The sequence below is a fragment of the Rhopilema esculentum genome, unplaced genomic scaffold, assembly GCF_057945365.1.
Source record: "Rhopilema esculentum isolate cy_ngs unplaced genomic scaffold, ASM5794536v1 HiC_scaffold_37, whole genome shotgun sequence".
Lineage (NCBI taxonomy): Eukaryota > Metazoa > Cnidaria > Scyphozoa > Rhizostomeae > Rhizostomatidae > Rhopilema > Rhopilema esculentum.
In genome coordinates this window covers 164915-187824 of record NW_028300848.1, presented here as the reverse complement: position 1 = coordinate 187824, position 22910 = coordinate 164915, and the positions used below count along the sequence as shown (strand labels likewise).

Sequence of the window (22910 nt, the reverse complement as noted above, 5' to 3'; positions counted from 1 at the left end):
ATTTCCTCTTTCTCGTATTGCGTATTCCTGTATATGTTGCTTGTCCTTTTCATAGACTTAAATATCTTATTTTGTAATTTCTCTGGTTTGTAAGGAACCACATGTCTGAAAGTATCATCACCCTTGTAGTGTCGTTAAGTATTTTGTAGGTAATGTAACTAGTAAATTTGTATTGTAAATTTTTATTGAAGTGTAAAAGAAATGTCTCAAAGTACCCAAAAAGAGTGACAGCCTTAGCCTCAGATAGAGGAGCTGCCCAGACTCAACGAGATATCCATGACTTCTAGTCACAGAAATGCGCTATTTTCCTCTTATACCAATTTGGGGGTCTTTGATTTGATTGTAGGTTTTTTGAATTCTTACTTCAAATAGACTTAAGTGAAAAGCGCTTTAGCAATGAAATCGTTGTAGCGTGGAAAGGTTGTGGTGATTCTAGCTTTGAATATCCAAATGAAACCAATGTATTCATCAATTAAATAACCATCAATGCAATGAATCGCTCAGCACCGTGTCTCTGATGGAAGTTTTAGTTTGTACCCGGCCAATTCTACTTTTTTACTCTTTCTTTTACTTGAAGTGATTATTTTTTGGTCTTAGCACCTTTATTGGTTATTTACCTCTTAAACATGTGAATTTGGCCTTTCTTTTGCAACCTGATCTGTTACTAAATAGAACAATCATTGCGAGATATATACACCAGTTTATCTTTTTCTCAGAGTTGTACGGCCTGTCCACCGGGATACGCTTGCCCGTCGTTGAATTCTGCGACAGTGACTGCCTGTGCCAGTGGCTACTACAGTATTGGACGTCAGATGCAGTGCACCATGTGCCAACCAGGCTATGCCTGTCCCTCGACAAGAGACAACATTGTTTTAACTTGCCCCTTAGGAACATATGCATTGGCTGCTAAAACGGTAAGGTTTCAAATTGTTAGTTTATGCTAAATATGCAATGAGGTGTAATGTAATGGGAGTCGAGCAAGGCATACTTCGTAAATGAATCTTAAATTATGCACGCAGAAGAGCAAATTATTTATTACAACAACGCTATCTTAGATTTCAATCTTCATAATGTAAAATAAAGTAAATATGTATCGTATAATCACAAAGAGCCAAAAGCAATTATAACTTACTAACTAATCTAATCAGGTAGCATCACAAGATACTAAAAAGATAAGATAATCGCCAACCTATTAAGAATTTCAGAATTTAATGAAGAAATTGAAATAACGAGAGACTTATAAGAGTAATCACAAAGTTATCACAAAATTTCTTGAGCAGTGAATTAGCTTTTTGGAATGGATTTCAATGTTGTGAATGGAATGGATTTATGTTGGAGCAAAATTTTCTCGTAGCAAATCAAGGTCACGCTAACCTATACTTTCTGAAAATATTGCATAGTGGTAAGTTTAGGGCACTGAATGGTTTAGGTGATGTACATGCAACTACGTGTAACTTTAGCTGAGTGTAGGTTCTCTGTATTTGACCAGGCTTTCGATTCCTAGCATAAATATATTCAGCGTAAACAAGTAAAGCTAATCACGGGTTATTCTTTGCTCAGAGCTGCACTCCTTGTCCTGCCGGCCAGTTCTGTCAAAACACAACGGTCGTTGGAACGGCTTGTTCAGCTGGCTCATACAGCCTTGGGAAGCAGACGGTATGTACCCAGTGTCCAAGTGGCTATTCATGTGCCGATGCAACAAAGAAGCCAGTCATATGTCCCGCTGGGAAGTACAGTAACTCCTCTGCAACATCCTGTGCTCCATGCACAGCTGGGTACTTGTGCCAAGAAGGAAGTACCTCTGCTGCACCCATTGTGGGTGTCTGTCCAATGGGTTCTTACTGCGATGACAGCATAACTGCTAAGCAATGTCCCTCTGGCACTTTTGGCAATACAACTGGAGCAAAAAGCCAATCTGAAGGCTGTGCTACTTGCCCTGCAGGCTACTATTGCATTCAAGGTACTGTTGGCTACCCCAATATGGCATTACGTTGTCCACCGGGTCACTACTGCCCAGCTGGCACTCTAACACCGTACCAGAACCCTTGTCCAAATGGTCTTTTCAGCAGGAATGTTGGTAACGAAAGAGTGGAGCAATGTGAAAGTTGCAAGGCAGGATACTACTGTCAGGGCGGCGACAGAACCGGAGACAGCTTTTGCCCGATGGGCCACTATTGCCCTGTTAACACAACGGCAGCAACTCAGTACCCGTGTCCTGCCGGATACTATACCGAAGAGCAGGGATCGATAAGTAAGTCAACTTATAACAGTATTAATTCATCATTATTGTGTTTATCACCAGGTGGTGTTAATCCAGAGCAAATTTGAAGGAGAGGCAGTTGGCAGTTGGGGCGCTGAAATTTTTTTAGAAATTGGTGACAATTGTAAGCTATATAAAACAATTTCAGAACCTAACTACTGACAAAATGCTCTCTTTTCACTTTGTAATAAAATAATTGAGGCACCAGACTTGCTTCAACTCGGTGAGGGAGGGGCAACTGCCCCTAGTTGCCCCCTCCCCTTAGATCCGCCACTGATCACAATGATAATGAATTATTTCTTGCATGAATTTATTTTGCCTGTAAGTATAATGAGATTTTTATAATTAAGTAATGAATAATGTATTTTGTTCCTGAAATCTTTGCTGCCGTATCCTTTATAATGATCTTTGTGAAATTTTGCCTGCCAGTTAATTATGCATGGGGACGGCATGCCCTTATGCATTTAGATCGTGTAGGCCTTGATGCTTTTGTTTTTTTTTTCAGTCTTTTACTTCCTTATTATTTCTTCATGCACTTGAAAATAATAGCTATTGTATTTTGCTTTTATCACCTCATCAAGGTCATGCTTCCATAAGTTTGTCAAATCAAAGCTGCTTCACAAAATTGCTCAGTTTCTTTTATTCCTCTTCGTCCAGAAATGATAGATTTTTGTTGAAAAACGTGTTGAAGATTCTTTCTAAGCAGAATAAATGAATCATATATTTCACATTTGACCTTTGCTTCTACTTTTTCTTCTTGATTTTATAAATCAGTGCTAATAAAGTTTACTTCTGTTTCAGGCTTCTCGGATTGTAAGATTTGCCCAATTGGATACTATTGTACATCAGGGTCACATACCCCAACCCCATGCCCGCCTGGCACGTACAACCCAGCATTGATGCAAGGATCTTTAGGAGACTGTCGGCAATGTATAGCTGGAATGGCTTGTCCTCAATATGGGCTTGGCTGGCCTTCTGAAGTCTGCAGTTCAGGTCACTTCTGTCCGGCAGGTACGCGGCAACCGAACGAAACTGCAAATGCATGCCCTGCGGGAAGCTACACCGACTACCACAATCTCACTGCTTCAAGAGAATGCACTGCTTGCCCCATTGGACAGGCGTGCTCTTCTGGTACAGGTGGTCGTCAGAAACCGCCACAGCTGTGCGCCACAGGTGTGTCTCTTTTTCACTTTTGCTTGACTTTGTTTAAAATTGCTTACGTATCATGATATAATTTTCCTGACCATTTTTTATTATATTATAAGGCAAATCATTGTATAGCCACGGACGATAATACCTCCAATTCCATCGTAGGACACTATTGTCCACTTGGCACAAGGCACCCGCAGCAGTATCCTTGCACTGCAGGATCTTGGACCAATCTTACGAATCTGCGAAGGCAGAGTGATTGCTATGAATGTCCCAAAGGCTGGTATTGTCTCGAGGCATCTTCTACTCCAACAGGACTCTGTGTTCCTGGCCACTACTGCCCTCCAGGTATTTTGTAGTGTCTCTCTACCATTCCGATCCAAAATATTATAATTCTATAATTCTTAACGTTCTTTCTAACCGGCTCTTCAAGGTACAAACAGTATATTCAGCTGAGCTGTGAGCTAAGTCTTCCTTGAGCCATAACATACATTTATCGTCTAGCTCCCGGACTGAAAGAGTATTCCTTGTTAAAAATGCCTTGCAGCATCATATCAACATTCCAATTTGTAATTTTTGGTTTTAGAACTTTAAGACCTTTATAATGTTAATGCTTGAAATGCTATTTTTTCATAAGACTGGCAATATTGATCCGATTTGATTCCCGTTAAGGCTAGTGCAATACTATCAATGATATTGTTCCTTTTTACATCACTATTAATCTTTCCCTGATCAGGAACAAAGTTTGGCAAGGAATTTCCATGTGCTGCTGGCACCTACACAAACAAAACTGGCGTCGTTAGATGGGAACGGTGTGAGCAATGTCCCGAGGGTCATTATTGCCCGCAAGGTACTGCCGTTCCTAAGGCTTGTCCAAAAGGAAATTACTATGATGTATTATCTGGCAAAGCTCTCGGTGATTGTAAAGCTTGTACTGCTGGGTATTACTGCCCAGTTGAGGGTACAGTTACCCCATTGCCATGCACAAAGGGATATTACTCTTCTTCAGGAGCCTTTAATTGTACAATTTGTAAACCAGGCTTTTATTGTGCAAGCAACACAACGAGTTACAATACCATGACAACTACGTTTGTTTGTCCGGCTGGCTTGCACTGTCCGACTGGCCTCGACCGCCAGCCAGACTTGGTGTCACACAAGTGTCCAAAAGGCCAATACTGTGTACGAGGAGACGAAGTATGTGTAGCGAATTCTTATTTTTTACTTTGTTTAATTTTTTGTATTTCTTGTCTCTCTTATCATAGCTAGTCATTGTAGTTCAGTTTAATATTTTAAATTCAACATGATTCAATTTAGATTCCAACTATACATATAGCAATTATCATACTAGGAAAATAGTAGAAGATGAAGCTCTCTCTATAGATGAACTATTCTTGGAGAGAGCGAGCATGAAATTGATATTATCTGAGATGGCAATGTTTGTTTTGATCACTTAAAACAGTTCAAGGCATTCGTATTTTCAGTAATTAACTAAAATAAAAGACACAAGCTTGTTTTCATTTTCACATGTTACTAGTTTTGGTAACTCACTTCATACTTTATCAATGATTGTCTCTAACCATGTTTACTTTGCGCTCTTCTAGCACGCATATCCACAAAACTGCCCCAATGGAACCTATAATCAATTCTTCGGCCTTAAGCATGTAAGGGAGTGTCAGACATGCCCGGAGGGGTATTACTGTGAGCCATCTGGTCAGACGAGTCCAACCGACAAGTGTCCACCTGGATTCTATTGCCCTGCTGGAACAGGCTATAAGCACCAGAACCCATGTCCAGTCGGTTTCTACAGAAATGCCTCTGCTGCGATCAGTGGCATGGACTGCAGTGTTTGTTTTGCCGGCATGTATTGCAACGCAGAAGGGTTGCCATTCCCCATTACATGCCCACCGGTACGCTATCGCTATTTATTAAGTCTTTGAAGATAGTGAAAATGATATTATAAGGATTATCTCTACAGATAATAAGTCATTTGGTATTCCAGAAATGTGCTTTAAGCAGCGATTTGTAGCTGTGTATGTTCATTTAATCTAATTTGCATGATTCCCGAAAACTTATTCTGGAAGCCTCGTTATGAATCACATTTGGATGTATTTTCTGTAGCCCATTATGATAGAGAAAATCATGACTTTTGCCTTTAAAGATAAGATTAATAATTGTTTATTAATCTGGATTGTTCAGTTAAACGTCAAAGGTTCTGAAAATGTTTCAGAATAATCTCAAATTTCTAGTTTTAGCACTAATTTTCCTGCAATTTCGACAATTATAGGGATCGTTCTGCCCTACTGGTTCGTCGTTCCCCCAGCCATGCCCAAGTGGTTACTACAGCAATTCAAGTGGAATAAAAAGAAGTGACGACTGCACAGCGTGCCCTGCCGGAGAATACTGCGCTGGTGTTGGAAATACCCAGCCAACTGGCCTCTGCGATGCAGGGTTTTATTGTAGAGGCGGTGCATTTACCTCCGTAAGTTAGACACTTCTGTAATTCTAAATCTCAATTGCGGAGTTGTGATGGCCTGGCACATACCGTAGTTGATGCTTACTGTCTGCAAAACAGGTATAGCTCCATAGATTCAAGGCACTTTCCCAGTTCTACGCTTATCAATATCTTTATATGTATATATCAAGCTCTTGAATATCAACTAATGAATATCGTATCACTGTTTGGATATGATGATAATTTTGGTAACACTGCAAGGAGGTAATCGGTGACATGGATTGAGTGAATAGGACTGTAGCAAGATTTGCATGATTAGGGGATAGCAACAGCAGCGATGTTGTATCTTGAATTCGTGTATTGTCTGATGTCTGATGTATTGCATATTTAAACACTACCTTTGATTTTCTGTTTCGCACATCGTAAGGTAATAACTTGACTCTTGGTAATATCTTGTTTATCTAGGCTCCACCAGAAGGTGTTACAGGTGGCATCTGCCCGAAAGGAGGCTATTGTCCAAAAGGAGCCAAAGTGAGGGCACCGTGTCCTGCAGGAAGGTACAACAACGAAACAGGTGCCAAGCAAGCCGATGACTGTGTTCTTTGTCCTGCCGGGTAAGATTTACACTCCAGTTTTCTTGATAGTTAGAGCTTAGACTCGGACCCCTTCAATACTTTTCCTACTGCAGGGTTATCTCGGAAAGAGAGTGGATCTATTACCCCATGCTATCGTAATTTTGTATCATCACCGTCACTATTATTTGCAAGTAACAGAGTTTTGATTGAAGATTTCTTTCTCGGGATAGTCTCTGTGGAAAGCAAAAAAAATTCAGATAATGTATTTCAGCAGGTTTACATCTCTTGAATAATGTTGAATAATTCTTTATTGAAAAATGCACGAGATTACATTCTATCTTTTTTTCGTAGATCTTATTGTGCAGGTGACACAAATGCCGGCCCAACTGGACCATGCGACCCTGGCTATTACTGTAAGAACGGATCAACTTCTCGAGTGCAATTCGCATCACCAAAGGGTCACTACGCCCTTAAAGGATCTGCAGCTCCGACACCCTGCCCTGTGGGCACCTACCAGGAGTCCGATCGTGCTTTCAAATGCAACCCATGTATTGAAACTGCTTATTGTGATGTGGAAGGGCTAAGCACACCAAAGACCTGCCCGCGCGGCTACTACTGCCCAACAAGCAGTATAAAGCCTTCAACCTGTCCTAGAGGTACTTATAACCCCAATGAAGGACGAGCAAATGTAACCGAATGTATACAGTGCACGCCAGGCTATTACTGCGGTGCAGAAGGGCTAAATTTCACGTCTGGAAAATGCTACGAAGGGTATTACTGCGTTATTGGTTCACCAGTTCCGAATCCGGTAGGTCTCTTCCGCCAGTCCCAATAAATTTGTTTTTAAATCGTAGAGAAATGTTGCCTGTGCCTAAATTGTGAATAGAATGCAGAGAAATGTGTTATAATTTATAACTTTTAAAGTTAGACGTTACTTTTTACAATTTAATAATGTCTCCTTTCCTTATTTTAGGGTAACGCTACGAACGGTAACATTAACGGCACACAAGTATTTGGCGGTGTATGTCCCCCTGGTCATTACTGTACTATTGGTACGATCAGGGCTACCGACTACCAGTGTCCAAACGGAACCTACAACCCTTATTACGGGGGTAAATCAAGCAGTATTTGTCAGCAGTGCGATGGTGGCAAAGTTTGCAATGGAAAAGGCCTTGCGCAGCCTACAGACCTATGCGCTCCAGGTTTTTACTGTATTGGTGGTGCAAGCACACCTACACCGATGGATGGAGTGACTGGAAATATTTGCCCAACAGGGAATTACTGCCCAGGAAATACGTCCTATTATTCACCTTGTCTCCCAGGAACTTATAGGTCAGTGGTGCCTCCTTCTCTCGTTCTCAAATTCCACTACCTGCTTTTATATTTTTTGCAACAATTGCACACTTGTATACCTTTTAGAATATAAATTTTCCACAGAATCTGTTCTTAGCACTACTAAATTGCAGTTATACAAGATAATAGCCTTTTGATACTTGCCTCTTACATGGAGCTCAAACTTATTTACTTGCATATTTTGATTTAGAGGTTTGTCAATTTTTATGTTACTTTGTTTAGTCAGATACCTTTTTTACGAGTTACGAGCAGTCGTTATATGTTGAAACGAAATTTTAAATTTCTTTATTCTAGCAATGTAACTGGCTTGTCGAAATGTCTTACCTGTCCAGAACGGTTCTTCTGTCGAAACCGCATTACTCCCGAAAGATGTCCAGCTGGTAGCTACTGCCCTGCAGGCTCGGGCGAAAGTGACATCAAGCCATGCCCACCTGGCACTTGGAATCAATTCGTTAGTACCTTCAAATTGTTTAGTAATTTTTCATCTTTTACTGACCTTCAAGTATGGTGCTATTTCATAGCATTTAAATTTAGAGATACGCAGTAAAATTATAACTTGAATTTCTTACTTCTCTCTGATTGGTTTGATCATCAGAAAAGAGGCCTGACAAAGTTGTACTTAATTAGATGAAAGGATGAAAATGTATGCATTTATTCTCGTGTATTAAAATTCTTGCGAGTGAGATATTTTATAGATTCTACACTTTCTTTTCATTCTCCTGAGAGTAACATATCTGAAGCACTATTTTTCTTACCATTGTTCTTTCCTTCTTGTGCTCCAAACAGGAGTAGGTCATATCGGCTTGCTTTCCATATAATTCCATCTGCATCTGTTCTCTACACATTTCCCACCTTTTTATAATAGGTTTGCTTACTGGCAGTGATTCTTATTGGTTCTCTATTGATTCACATGTTTGTTTTGACCAACCAAATTCAAGACTAACCTCGCCCTTCCAATTGCTATTAGATCCAGGCATTGTCATTTTTTGTGGTTATTAATCTAGCTTGAGTAATTATCGGTGGTCCTTAATGACGAATATTGTTAAGTAGTAAATTGTAATTGTAACAATAGGTCAAATATCGTCATTTAGCTGTTGAAATACAAAACGTTAAATGGAAAATAACTGAATTAACTGGTATTTTCAGGGTGGTCTTGCTGCGAAAAATGAGTGCTCTTCTTGCCCACCAAAGAAGTATTGCGAGAGATACGGTGTAACAGAATTTTCCTCTGGCAACGGAAGTGGCCTATGCGATGCAGGATTTTACTGTCAAACTGGAGTTAGTGTAAAGCGGCCAACACCACCTTTGGCAACTGGTATAGGCGGTCTTTGCCCACAGGGGGCGTACTGCCCAATTGGCACTGATGTGCCCGTGCCTTGCCCGCGTGGCAGATACAACAATAGATTGCAGTTGACCAACTGGACGGAATGTGAGCTGTGTGACTATGGGAAGTATTGCGGAGAACAGGGCCTGAATGCCACGTCAGGTGAGGGTCAACCTCGCAATGTATTTATTGATTCATGAGTTTTTCAGCAAATAATGTTTTTGAATGAGGCGGTGCTTCCGCTTGTATCAAATTGAAATATCATGCCTATTTCTCTCCTGTTTTTGATACCATCGTGTATCGTGATTCTACCTTTCTTCTGTTTTGTCTATGAAAATAATGGTAAATTTTTTGTTTTATATATATTTTTTAAAGATGCGGCTGATTCATTTTTCAAGCACAAATCCATTCTCAATTTCTAATGGTTTCTATTTGTTTGATATCTTTTTAAGAGACAATTTTCTCTTTCTTGTGAAAGTTTATGTTTATAAAAGCTGCAATAATTTTTCCAGTACTTCAGTTCTACTTGCAATGACAGTTTGATTGAGGGCCTAACATAAAATTCCTTCGCTTTACTCAGGACCATGTAGCCCTGGCTTCTATTGCTTACGTGGAGCCCAGTCTCCTAATAATCCCAGCAAAGATTCTACTGGTGGTCCTTGTCCAAAGGCACACTACTGTCCTGAAGGCACTGGATTTCCTCTCGGTTGTCCAAGTGGTACGTACATGCCAGTTGAAGGCCATGCAAGTTGCTTTCAGTGTTTGAAAGGCTACTACTGTCCCGCTAATGTATCGGATTTCATGCCATACCCATGCCCGTTGGGACACTACTGTCCAAATGGTACTAGATACTCAACAGAATTTCCATGCCCAAAAGGACACTTCAGGAACCAAACCAAGGGAGAAAGCATTTCGGATTGCATACCTTGTCTACCTGGACAGTATTGTCAAGGGACAGGTCTAGATAAGCCCAGCGGCCCTTGCGATCCAGGATACTTCTGTGTAAGGATGGCGTACTCGAAGACACCACGTGACTACGATAACTTCACTTCCGGTGACTGCCTATGTCCTACCAATTCAACAGGTAAGAAAGTTTTCGAAAAGTATTAATCATACCTTTTCCAGAAAATTAAGGGATGTAGCACAAGGTTGTTTAAAAATAATATAAAATCCCATTCAATTAGCATATAGAGTTATATGAAATGATATAATTGCATGGAACGCCCATTAGCAAAAACGGGTTTCATTGGGATTTCTCTTCAACCCTCTTGTTTCTTTTAAATAGCAATACGTGCTAACTCTATCAAATCTTGCTCAGAAGTTTTTATACCGTTGAATTGCGAACGAAATTTGATCAGTATAAAATGTTTTCACTTTTTGTAGAGCAAATATTTATTTACTGATTCTGTCATAGGTGGTGAGTGCCAGCCGGGTTTCTATTGTCCACTTGGTTCTTCACAGCCAATTCTATGCCAGGGTGGGCATTATTGCGAGGGTAAACGGAACTTCAATTATACCGGTCCATGTGATCCTGGCTACTACTGTTCAAATGGTTCATGGACGCCTAAACCGACTGATGGAAAAGTAGGGAACAGATGTCCGCCTGGGCACTATTGTCCACTTAGAACGCAAATACCAGTTCCATGTCCTGCCGGAACGTACTCTAACGCCACAGGTGATTATCATCAATCTTGTGTCTCTTATTAGCAGTTTGTTTCATAAGATGTTTTGTCTTTTTACCAAATTTAACAGCTTGTTAATCATAATCTTACTGCTAGAAGTGATGTTGGATGTTCTACGAGGAGTAGGCCATTCAGTTATTACAATGTTGCTTGCTTTAGTACCACAAGTGTTAATGAAGTCGGCTCTTAGCTTAGAGTACGTGATTCGTCTCTGAAAGTATTAATAAGGAAATCTAACAGGCTGTTTCTGAAATCCTGGCAATAGAGCATAGACTCTCTTCATTGCCAGTATGGTGTCTTCTTGAATCTTGAAGACCATTATAGCACCACTTGTTTTTACAAGTCTATTTCAGGTCTTTGAATCGTGATGAAGAGGAGATTCAATTTTGCTTAGGGGAGACCATTTATCTAAAGCATTTGTTGAAGATTCTAATTATAACATTTACTTCTAATAACTGTATTTATAATGGTGCATTTTATGTTATAGGAAACAGCATGGAATCTCAGTGTCTCCAATGCACGAATGGCTCATATTGTCAAGGAACTGGCAACATTAAGCCAACAGGCCTCTGTGATGCAGGCTACTACTGCCCAACAGGCCAAAGCAGCAAAACAGCAATATCATGCACTGTCGGACACTACTGTCCCACTGGATCACCCTCTCCTGTGCTCTGTGAATCGGGTACTTGGCAAGACGAAACTCAAAAATCCCTCTGTAAAGTTTGTCCGGAGGGTTACTTTTGCGATCGCAATAATGGCCCAATCATCAATTATGCCTTACATCCATGTCCCAACGGCTTTTACTGTCCCAATGGAACAAGATTTGCTACAGAGTACGGCTGCCCCAATGGCACCTACGGAAATGGAACAACACTTGATAGTGCAAGTCAGTGTCTATCTTGTCCACCCGGAAGATACTGTCTAGGTGAGTATTTGTTCTTTTACCTGTTTTTGACCCGTACGTGACCATGACTTCCTTTGTAGAATATACGTGGGCAACTCATTATGCTGCGATGAAATTATGGGATCAAGATAAGAATCGATTTTTTTTTGCATAAGCATTTTTTAGGTTTTTTACTATGTGATATAATTTTTTGATGATCTGTCTAACCGCTTCTACTTAGGTTTTGTGATATGAATACCAGTTTGTAATATGAAAAGATTTTCTTTAGGATCATCGAGTAATTACACCGGTAGCTGCAACAGTGGATTCCACTGCATAGCTGGAGCATCAACACCCACCCCTACTGACATGGTAACAGGTAGACCGTGTCCCGTGGGACACTACTGCCTAACAGGGACACCAAGTCCTACGCCCTGCCCTGCTGGCACTTTCAAAAATACCACTGGTGCGAAATCGCTATCAGACTGCATTGACTGTACCCCAGGTATGTATTGCCTGACTCAGGGGCTCAGCTATCCAACAGGCTTTTGCAGTGCTGGTTTCTACTGTATTCGAAAAGCGCAATACCCATCTCCAACGGATGGTGTAACCGGGCGAAACTGCACACCAGGACACTACTGCCCAGTGGGATCACCGGCACCAAAACCATGCGAAGTGAGTACTGTTTGAGTGCCATTACGTTTTCAAAGGTTTTAGTCTGTTAATCTCGCGCCTTTCGGTATTTGCTACATTTGACTTTGATGAAGACTTGGATTATCGAGTACCTTTTGTTTGCTTTCTTGTAGGACGGTACTTATATGGCAGACACGACAGCAACAAAATGTCATGTTTGTCCAGCAGGAAGTTACTGCGTTGGAGATCATCTAGGTCCTTCCCCATGCCCTGCCGGGTTCTACTGCCCGAATGGAACCGGGTACAATTGGCAGGCATGCCCATCCGGTACCTTCAGTAACACACCCGGACTTTCCATTGTTTCAGGTAAGAACCCTTTGTTCTTTTTATCTTTGCTTTGGCTTCTTTTTTTCTCGAGTTTGCTCAAAAATGGCTTTTCTGACCCCAAAGGTAAAAACCTTCAAATAATGCTGGTATTCTTTTTTTGACTGCAAGAACTGTTCCCCTTGAGTTACAAGTTAGACTATGCGCCTCAGAAATCTACTTTTCTGTTGTTTTTGATCTTAGAAAATTCTAGGTAAGATACAAGAAAACAAAGCCATGTGCTCGGACCTAATCTTTAAAACTGAAACTTCTCTATGTTTACCCACGTTTTGATACTTTGACTAAGCCATGTTTTATGTACTCTGGGTACCACGGCCTCAGAAAGTCAATTTTGAGAACGGGGAAAAGGAATTGTGACGTAGAATGAAAAAGGAAAGGAGAGGATAGGGTACCAAAGCCTCGTCTCTCCCTTCCTTTCCCATTCTCCTTTGACTTTCTGAGGCTCTGGTTCCCTGAGTAGGTTTTTAGCCGCCAGTTTCCTTGCTATTATTCCAGAAATTTCTGTGATAAATCCCGTGTTCAATTCTGTGATAAATTCACTGTTATATTCTGTGATTTGTTTAGAATGTAGACAATGCTCTGGTGGAAATTACTGTGCCTATCCCAATGCCACAACTGAAACTGGACCCTGTGATGCTGGATATTATTGTCGTCTTGGCTCCAATCAGCCAAAGCCAGAATCCGGTCATACTGGGGATGCGGGTCCATGTCCGGCCGGAAGATACTGTCCACAAAATACCACCAATCCGTTACTTTGTCCAAAAGGAAGATTTTCAAATAGCACTCATTTAAAAACTGCCACTGACTGTGATCTTTGCACGCCTGGACACTATTGTGGTGTTGATGGACTAGCAAATGTAAGCGGACAGTGTGACCCTGGATTTTATTGTTTACACGGCTCACAAGTGCCCAACCCCAGCACTGTAACTGTATCTGGTGGGCCTTGCCCAATCGGACACTACTGCCTGCAAGGAACGGCGTATCCACTTGGATGCAAAGCAGGGACATATAACAACCAGACCGGTCAGAGTTCTTGCCAACTATGTTGCTCAGGATACTACTGCCCAGAAAATTCAACAAGCTGTTCGTATGAATGCCCGACAGGTCATTACTGCCCTCTTGGTACGAAACATCTTTATGAATATCCATGTCCGGCCGGAACTTACAACAGTTTTACTAAAAAGATGCAGCTTGCTGATTGTGCCTATTGTGATGCTGGCAAGTATTGTCCTACGTCCGGCCTTACTTCATCATTTGCTGATTGTGCTGCGGGATGGTATTGTAGACGGGGGGCCTCTTCTGCGAGACCTATTGATGTTGGAAATCTTACATGCTCTGGTAATGCAACCCAAAACGCATCTACTTGCTTCTGTCCAAACTCAACAACTGGAGGTCAATGCGTGCCTGGAAGTTTCTGTCCAAAGGGATCTAATGAGCCTAGTGCATGCTCGCCAGGTAAACTTTTTTTGCAATGGTTTTATTGTGATGTTCGTGTTATTATTACAAGAGATTTAGAATTGATAACACCCAAGAATCAAGTATACAAAATAGTTGTCGTACCTCAAACATATAATATTGTTATTTTTCGTTATCAGAGTGGTAAAATATTGGCCTTGTGAAAAGATGTAAACTGGGTGTTGGATTTCATGGCCCAAAGCAAATTCGTTTACATAGAATTTAACTTTATCGGTGTCACGAAAGAGCTTTTTCAAACCTTTTTTGAGCTTTTTGAAAAGTTCTAGTTTCAAAAGGATGTCTTTTTTCATTTTTTAGGCTCATATTGCGATGCATACGGCTTGGCAAATGTTTCTGGTCCATGTGATGCAGGATACTTTTGCCAGTCTGGAGCAGCCAGTAAAGCGCCTACGGACGGTGTTACCGGAAATATATGTCCTGTTGGCCGCTATTGCCTTGTTGGAACCTCCGTGCCAGACCTTTGCCCGCCTGGTACTTTCTCTAACCGTACTGGAAACAAGGCGCTTGGGGACTGTACACAATGTGAGCCAGGCCAGTACTGTGATGGCTGGGGTCTAGACAAGCCATCTGGACCATGCGATGCTGGGTATTACTGCCCTGGTGGACAAAACAAAAGCGATCCTGTAGAGTATAGGTAAACTTTTTGTTGAACTTCTTTTGTGTTGTGAATGCTAGTTTAATTTGGAATGTCGTCTGTTTCGAAAATTTTGTGAAGAACTTGTGTAACGGTTAAGGGAGACATTGAGGTATTTGCTGCTGAATTGCAGGCAATGATATGTATTGGGAGTGTGATGTAAAGCTCTTGGAAGGGAAGAAAAGGAAGTATCCCTGGGTATAAAGATTTGAATTTTCATTATCCAGAGTATCAGTTGAATAAATGCTTCTGGGCCGAGGATTCATTAGTCGCTTGTGCATCAAAATATTGCAGCCATAACGAAAACCTTTCGTATCGTAATAACATGTCATGCATTGATTTAGAATATAAAAATGGGAAATCGAAGGAGCAAAAGCGATGCAAGAAAAAAAATTTAAGCTGCTTTTATGATTGCAGGTGTACACCTGGACATTTCTGTCCGAATGGAAGCAAAGCCCAACTGCCTTGCGTATCTGGAACGTACCAAAATGAGTTTGGGAAGGCCAGTTGTAAAGAATGCCCGGCGCGGTATTATTGTGACGGTACCATGTTGAATGCCAGTCAATGTAGCTACGGAGTCCAGCATCCGGTTGCGTGTCCACGTGGCTATTTCTGTCCGAATGGAACCAAAACTGGAACGCAGTTTGGATGTCCAAACGGTCAGTTTCTTCCAGCTATATCCCTTAATTGTCTGTTCAGTAATATTGATATAAAATTGCCCGCTTATGCAAAAAAGACTATTTGAAGTCACGGTTCTTCGGGCTATTTGTAGTGTTTTCTGATTTATGTATGAGCTATGACCGCACTTAAATGTATGCAATTTGTGTGACATCTTCGAATAGCTAGATTTTCAATCTAATTTCACTAGCGAATTCAGTTCATTTCAATTTCATTTTTGCACCCTTGTAGGAACATACGGTGCTGCGACCCATCTGAGCAGCGCTTTAGAATGCACCCAGTGCCCAAGTGGCAGATACTGTGAGCGTGAAGGCCTTGACACGTGGACTGGTAACTGTGAAGCAGGGTACTATTGCGTTGGAGGAGCCAAAATCAAAGCACCAAATGACGGATCCACTGGATATATTTGCCCGACTGGTATGTTCTTTCAACAATATTAAACAATTCTTTATCTTTAATGTATTATTTGCCTGTGTTTTTCAGATGATATTTTGACATAGAGTTGTCAAAATGCATATAGGAGCAGACCTTTACCTATATTTTATGCCAAAAGTTTTTGGACAATATGGACACACCATGTATCCCAGCTCATACCACATATATACCGCACTATTTCACCAGTCAGTTTCCTTCGTATTTTGCAGTCGTTAAAGAATTAATATTAAGGCAGTGCAAAAAAAGGTCGATATCAAATTAATAACCTGTTTATTTTTTGCTTTACCCATATAAATTCATTTTTTGTTAAAGATGATAAACGTGAGTTTCGTAAATGGTACCAATATTAATCTGCCTTTTTTGATCAGATAAGCAGGATGCCAGGCTGTTGATTATGGTTTATGGCTGCACTTTAGTCCTAGCTACCCCGTTAATGATGACAAGTCTTTGATAAACCTTGATATTTTCTTTTTTGAAACATTAAACCATTTTTTCAGGCCACTTCTGCCCATCTGGCACAAACGCAACAGTTCCTTGTCCTGCTGGGACATATAGCCCATCGCTCGGTCTTGGCAACGTCGGACAGTGCCTTGGGTGTACTGCTGGAAGGTATTGTGGTGGGCTAGGCCTCAACCAAACATCTGGAAATTGCAGTGCTGGCTATTACTGTTCTTCAAATGCATCGCAGCCTAATCCAACTGGGGGTGCCACAGGTATGAGCTCCTTTCCCTTGATTTATTGGCCTTTTTAATAGAAAACCGAATGTTCAAACATGATCAAGATGAATTTTTAGCTGGCTTCTAAAGGAAGCTGTAAGTAAAATGAAAACTTCCTACACTTCCATTATTCTTAGTGCTTAATAGCTCCTAATTGCAATTCAAATAAAGCTCCATAAATACATCGCACAGTATGATCTTTAGTTTATTGTGAAAAAAACCCTATGTTTCCAGATTAAAGATTTTATACATAGTATAGTATGGCTTCTAAGCCAAACTGTGACACCTTGTGACACCCTTTAAGATTTCCGTTTGCAATGCTCCATTCCTTTCACAATTACAAGACCTTGTTGACGAAATGATTAAACGCTAAATCTTCTCATAGGCAACGTCTGTCCTGTGGGTTCCTATTGTCCATCTGGCACTGGCGTACCAAAACCATGCTCACCTGGAATGTACATGAATCATACTCAAGCAAGCACATGCTACGTTTGTCCGCAAAGGTATTATTGCATCAACAGAGTCAACCCGGAGGCCTGTCGACCAGGTACAAATTAACTTGTTATTCCCTGTAGATGTAAACAAACAGTGAAGTTTTTCAGAATTCAGTTATCATAAAGCCTTATTCCAATGCTACGGAGGTTTAATATATCTGAATTATAAAGTTGTTATTATAAGCGTTCAAAACAGAATTACAGTAGCTTTGTTCCCACTTTCAACCAAGTATTGCTATTCTTTTGTTTATTGCCGTTAAAGTTTTTTTTAAAGTCGTCTGACAATGGAAAACTGGAGTTTTATAGCTTTTTCACACTTTTTTAACAGCAGATAAAATCTAACAAGACTGATTTAGTATTACGTTTGAAATACTTTTTCTACTAGGGTTTTACTGTCCGGTCGGTACTGGATACGTTCTGCAACCATGCCCAACCGGAACATATAGCCCGAGCACACTGCTTGGTTTTGAATCCGAATGCCTGTCTTGTAATGCTGGTCAGTACTGTGGAAGCTTAAACCTTACCAACCCAAGTGGGCCATGCTCTGCCGGATATTACTGCAAAAATGGATCCGATACCTCTACTCCGTCTGGCGGACATAAAGGATTCGCTGGCATTTGCCCGCTTGGAAGCTACTGTCCGTCTGGAAACTCTAGCGCGCCGATAGCTTGTCCGTTGGGAACTTTTAACAATGGAACGCACGGGAAGAGCTTAGCTGACTGTCGATTGTGTCTCAAGGGATATTACTGTGATAAGGAAGGGTTATCTTGGCCTACGGGTCAATGCCAGCCTGGATACTATTGCAGTGGAGGTGCGATTGTTTCAAACCCGCCTACTGTGACCTCAACTGGGGGCCCTTGCCCTGCAGGAACTTTCTGCGAAACTGGTTCTTCTGCACCAACAAACTGTCCATCTGGCACATATAACAGCCTTTCAAAACAGTCATCGTGTGTAGAATGCCCTCCCGGTCACCATTGTGTCAATGGGTCAACAATTTACACCGAATGTCCTAAAGGATATTACTGCCCCAACGGGTAAGTGTACTAATTATTTCAGTCCAAAACTGATTGAAGTAATGTTTTAAAGACGGTGAAATGCTAGAATAAGCGAGAATGATCCCTTGTCTTTAATATTAGTAAGTTCTAACGATTATGACTCCAGTTGTGATTAAAGTAGATTTCCAATATTCATACGCAGTGAGCGAATAGTTGAAAGAGCTACCCATTTTAGAAAGTCTTTTACCTGTACATCCTTTGATAATGATCTTAGAAACTATCGAAAAGGTCCAAAATATTGCATCTATCGTTGTTGTTGTTGTTTATCACCTTGCTTGTAGCTAATTTCTTCAAAACCCTTTTGCTTACGGGCCAAATCGCTTCAAAGTAGTTTGGTATGTGAATAACTGAGATTTCATACAAATGAAATATTCATATATCGTTCTCATTTCAGAACTAAGTTTAGTACCCAGTTCCCTTGTCCTATGGGTACGTTCAAAAACTACACGAAAGGCTCATCTATCGACGACTGTAAGAGTTGCACCCCCGGAATGTATTGCGAAATTGTAGGGCTGGATGTACCAACCGGTTTGTGTCAAGGGGGATGGTATTGTTCTGGTGGAGCGATTTCAAAGACACCAACATTGAATGGCACAGGTTTGCATGATTTGTGTCTTATGGGGACGTCTTCGTAATCGATTGTGTGGAAAATATGTATATCAATTTTCAATTTGAGAAAAATAGTTTAAGGTCGAAGTCATTGAGTGTTAAATGTCATGAAATTTGTGTTAAAAAGTCACTTATCATTTATTGTTTCGGAAAAGAATTTGGTAATATGATACAAAACTCCAAAGGTATATCAAGATAGAATGTTGACCAAGATAGTGTTTCTCGGTGTAGGAAGTCAGTTACGTTTTGCTATTAGAGCTAAATCAATGTTAATTTTCTGTACTTTTCTAGTCTTCTTCTTGTCTAATTGACTACAAAGATATTAATCGATTTTTCAGCAGTCAGAAGCTGCCTCTGTGTAAAAGCTTTGATGTGTTTTCAAAGCTTTCTGCTCTCGCCAAGGTTGTTGAAAGCTTTTGCCTTATGATTTTTGTAAGTAGGTCTGAGCTAATTTTTAGAAAATCTTTGAATAAAGCAAGGTATTGCTTTCAAACTGATGAATCATTTCTTTTACAGGTGGTATGTGTAAAGCTGGCACGTTTTGCCCCCCTGGTTCTGATGCCCCAACCTCGTGCACACCTGGCTATTACTGCTCCGAAGATTCATTAAGCAGCACTAAGGGTCTTTGTGCTCCTGGATATTATTGCAACGGTAGCACTATTGATGAAAGACCAGTGAACAAGTCGTATGGAGACATTTGTCCCCCTGGTCATTTCTGTGAGCTTGGCAGCAACGCACCAAATGCATGCAGGCCTGGTGAATTTGCAAGGGGGTATGGAAATGATTATCGCAACGCCTGTATTCCATGTAAGTATTGTCATATCCTGTTGCTATTTAGAACCTGTCTAAATTAATCGCGAATGTGAATAAGTTAACTTATCTTTCTTCCAGTTATAAATAGTAGATTGTTGCTAGATGCTATTCACCTGCCATTATTCCATTTGCCGGCTGATTAGAAACATCTCTTTACCCCTCTGTTCATCATAACGTAGTTGTTGATTAGACACTTAGGAGTAATTGTTTTTATTATTTATCAAGCAGAGCTTTTTGACTGAGCTTTGTTCCTTCTTTTGCAGGTCTGCAAGGCCAGTACTGTGATCGATCTGGTCTAGCTGAACCAGCTGGTAACTGCTCGGTAGGCTTTTACTGTCCATCTGGTGAAATATATCCGTCTCCCTCTGATAAGAAGTGTCAGCCCGGTCACTACTGCCCGCTTGCTAGCTACAAACACAATGTTTGCCCACCTGGTACTTACCAACCGTACGCCGGTCGCGGCTTCTGTTTGGATTGCAGTAATGGCTACTATTGTGATCCAGTTGAGGCCCAAGGTAAGAGAGACATCTCATTGTCTATTTAACAGTAGCCGTAACAGAAGTCAAAGCCTAAAGCTTCCATGCTTACAAGAGACTATACATCCTCCACTCCTGCGTGGCTCTGCGTATGATTTTATTCGTTAAGCTATACATAATGTACTTTATCAGAGACCTTAAGGATATTTTTAATCAGAAAAGGCATTCAGAATCACTAAGCAGTTTGCTACTGACCGCCATCAGTAAACAATCGTCATAAAGACGTTTTATTTGGTACTGGATACGTAAAACTGGTATTACTTTTGCCAAATGACCTCGTCAAAAAATAGATGATAGAAGTAAATCTCAAATGTGGAAGTGAAGAGCATCATTGCTGGTTCACTATCTGAATCACTTGCTTCAATGTCTTGCTTCTTTTCAATGCTCGCTTTATATACTTGCGAATCAACACAAGCCATTAGATTTGCGCGGCAGGTTTCCCCTTTTTTTATTTTGTACAAATTTGTTGTGTAGTGCCTATGACTCTTGCAGTACTTCTTTTGCGTTTGCATTCAAAATGAATCAGTTTTTACATTGCAGGCATATAAGTGAGCGATCTGTTGTTATTAGCAGGAAATGAATTGTTTTTTGTATATGACAGGTTTCAATGCAAGTGGGTCGAATTCTAGCAGTCATGGAGTTGTTACGCCTGGAATATGTCCCATCGGATATTACTGCCCAAATAAAACAGTGACATACAAGGACTTTCCATGCAGGAAAGGATACTTTGGAAACGCGACAAAACTTTCGAGTCATGATGAGTGTCATCCTTGCACGCCTGGCTACTACTGCGATCGCGATGCAATGACAGAACCAGCGGCAAAATGTCACGTCGGATATTACTGTTCAGAGAAAGCAATCACACCCCAGCCTACAACACTTGCTCAGGGTGGCGGGGAGTGCCCTCAAGGCTTCTATTGCGAGTCTGGGTATTTCCAACCCCTACCCTGTCCAAAGGGCACATACGGAGACAGGATAAAGCTAGGCAACATAACGCAATGCACAAATTGCCCAGGTGGAATGTACTGCGCCCAAGATGGTCTTCCTGCACCAAATGGTAGCTGTATTGCTGGACATTATTGTTCAGGTGGTGCTATTGTCAGTAACCCTACTGCCCAGGCCTACGGTGGAATTTGCCCCAAAGGACATTATTGTCCAATTCAAACCACAACGCCATTTTCTTGCCCACCAGGTACATACAACAATCAAACTGGAGCCACAAGGCCTCAAGACTGTCAACCTTGCCCGGCGCGTCAATATTGCGCAGGGTATGGTAACGAAGCTCCTGACGGTCTGTGCGATGCTGGCTACTTCTGTACAAGAGGTGCCTACTCTCCACGACCAATACTACATACCAATTTAACCTATAACAACTCGGACCAATTCACCTGCCCTCTGTACTCTGTAAATCAAACCGGAGATATGTGCCCAGCAGGATACTACTGTCCGAAAGGATCTGATGTGCCAACGATTTGTGATCGTGGAAAATACTGCGATGTAAAAGGCTTGCCTGCTCCAACTGGCAACTGCACTGCTGGACAGTACTGCGAGCCAGGCTCGGTATCACCAGCACCCAAAAATTGCAAGGCCGGGTATTACTGTCCTAAAGGAGCGCCTTTCGAGATTCCATGCCCTATTGGAACATTCTCTGGTGTACCAGGAGCTTCTCAGCTGAGCCAATGTAGTAACTGTACTGCTGGTTATTATTGTCCACAAACGGGTATGACTGCGGCAGTCTTTGAGTGTCTACAAGGCTATTATTGCCCATCTGGCTCTTCGAAGAATGACAGCGTTGAATGTCCCCGTGGATCGTACTGCCCAACTGGCAGCGGATCACCCATCAAATGCCCTGCAGGTTTGTTTATATCGATCCAAACTTTTGTCCTAAAAGCAATGAATTACTCCCAGTTTGTTGCTATATACAATTTTAGTAAAAACAAGCTCTCACTTTTTTGAAGCGTTTCTGTTAGGTTCCAGAAATGATGTAACAACAAGCAAGAAATCAGCTCACTTTTGATGTACTTCTTTCGTAAATGCGAAGGTATCATGCATCAGAATACCCGTCTTTGCAATACTGTTCTTTTTTTATTCCAATTGTTTAAAATTTGGTGCCTGAAATCATATTCTCTCGAAACAGTAGTGCTCCATTCCCTATCATCCAACACGTTTCAATTTCTCTCCGTTCTGAGCTGTCCCTTTGCTTTCACTCCATGTTAATTATATGATACATACTGTCATTCTGTGCATACTAAGATGTCGAGCCCCCTAATTTCAATTGATCAACTAAGCCATCCTTGAACCCGGCCGCCGTCAAGAGTGACTTGGAAGTTTGTTTTTACAGATGTCTAAATTTTGTTTTCCTTTTCAGGCAAGTACCAAGATGTGAAAGGAAGCTACCAGTGCAAGACCTGTCGACCCGGATTTTATTGTGACCCGACACCCTTACCACCAGCGCAAGGTGTCATAACTCCGGTCAATTGCACAAAAGGCTATTATTGTCCATCTAATACGTCATCAGCAAGGCAGTTCCCATGCCCCTCCGGAACGTACAGCAATGCAAGCGGTCTGCAATCAGAGAATCAATGTCAGCCGTGCCCAGGTGGCTTCTATTGCTCAGGAATTGGGAATACAGCACCCACAAACCCATGTGCTGCTGGTGAGTCGCGATGGTTTTGTTTCTTTTCTCATCTAAGCTTGGTTCCCACTAAAACACAAATGCAACTGTTTATGCGATCAATTTAATTTAGAAAAATGTGATTCTATAAATTT

General features: G+C 41.2%; 1 protein-coding gene across 6 annotated transcripts in view; it reads left to right on the top strand.

The window, feature by feature from the left end:
- Positions 1 to 22910, top strand: part of LOC148957101 (uncharacterized) — a 73919-nt gene that overhangs the window by 25438 nt on the left and 25571 nt on the right. For all 6 annotated transcript variants that reach the window (XM_089115901.1, XM_089115900.1, XM_089115899.1 and 3 more), the window contains 29 exons: positions 717 to 914; positions 1561 to 2251; positions 3062 to 3433; positions 3575 to 3757; positions 4146 to 4603; positions 5011 to 5316; positions 5694 to 5888; positions 6327 to 6475; positions 6788 to 7244; positions 7410 to 7768; positions 8084 to 8240; positions 8936 to 9275; positions 9694 to 10197; positions 10528 to 10788; positions 11283 to 11720; positions 11968 to 12353; positions 12485 to 12677; positions 13260 to 14150; positions 14469 to 14805; positions 15223 to 15464; positions 15715 to 15900; positions 16416 to 16631; positions 17020 to 17181; positions 17514 to 18162; positions 18578 to 18780; positions 19309 to 19599; positions 19869 to 20120; positions 20743 to 21996; positions 22510 to 22797. In XM_089115901.1, coding sequence (XP_088972027.1) covers positions 717 to 914; positions 1561 to 2251; positions 3062 to 3433; positions 3575 to 3757; positions 4146 to 4603; positions 5011 to 5316; positions 5694 to 5888; positions 6327 to 6475; positions 6788 to 7244; positions 7410 to 7768; positions 8084 to 8240; positions 8936 to 9275; positions 9694 to 10197; positions 10528 to 10788; positions 11283 to 11720; positions 11968 to 12353; positions 12485 to 12677; positions 13260 to 14150; positions 14469 to 14805; positions 15223 to 15464; positions 15715 to 15900; positions 16416 to 16631; positions 17020 to 17181; positions 17514 to 18162; positions 18578 to 18780; positions 19309 to 19599; positions 19869 to 20120; positions 20743 to 21996; positions 22510 to 22797 — 10618 coding nt within the window. The remainder of the gene's footprint in view (positions 1 to 716; positions 915 to 1560; positions 2252 to 3061; positions 3434 to 3574; positions 3758 to 4145; positions 4604 to 5010; positions 5317 to 5693; positions 5889 to 6326; positions 6476 to 6787; positions 7245 to 7409; positions 7769 to 8083; positions 8241 to 8935; positions 9276 to 9693; positions 10198 to 10527; positions 10789 to 11282; positions 11721 to 11967; positions 12354 to 12484; positions 12678 to 13259; positions 14151 to 14468; positions 14806 to 15222; positions 15465 to 15714; positions 15901 to 16415; positions 16632 to 17019; positions 17182 to 17513; positions 18163 to 18577; positions 18781 to 19308; positions 19600 to 19868; positions 20121 to 20742; positions 21997 to 22509; positions 22798 to 22910) is intronic.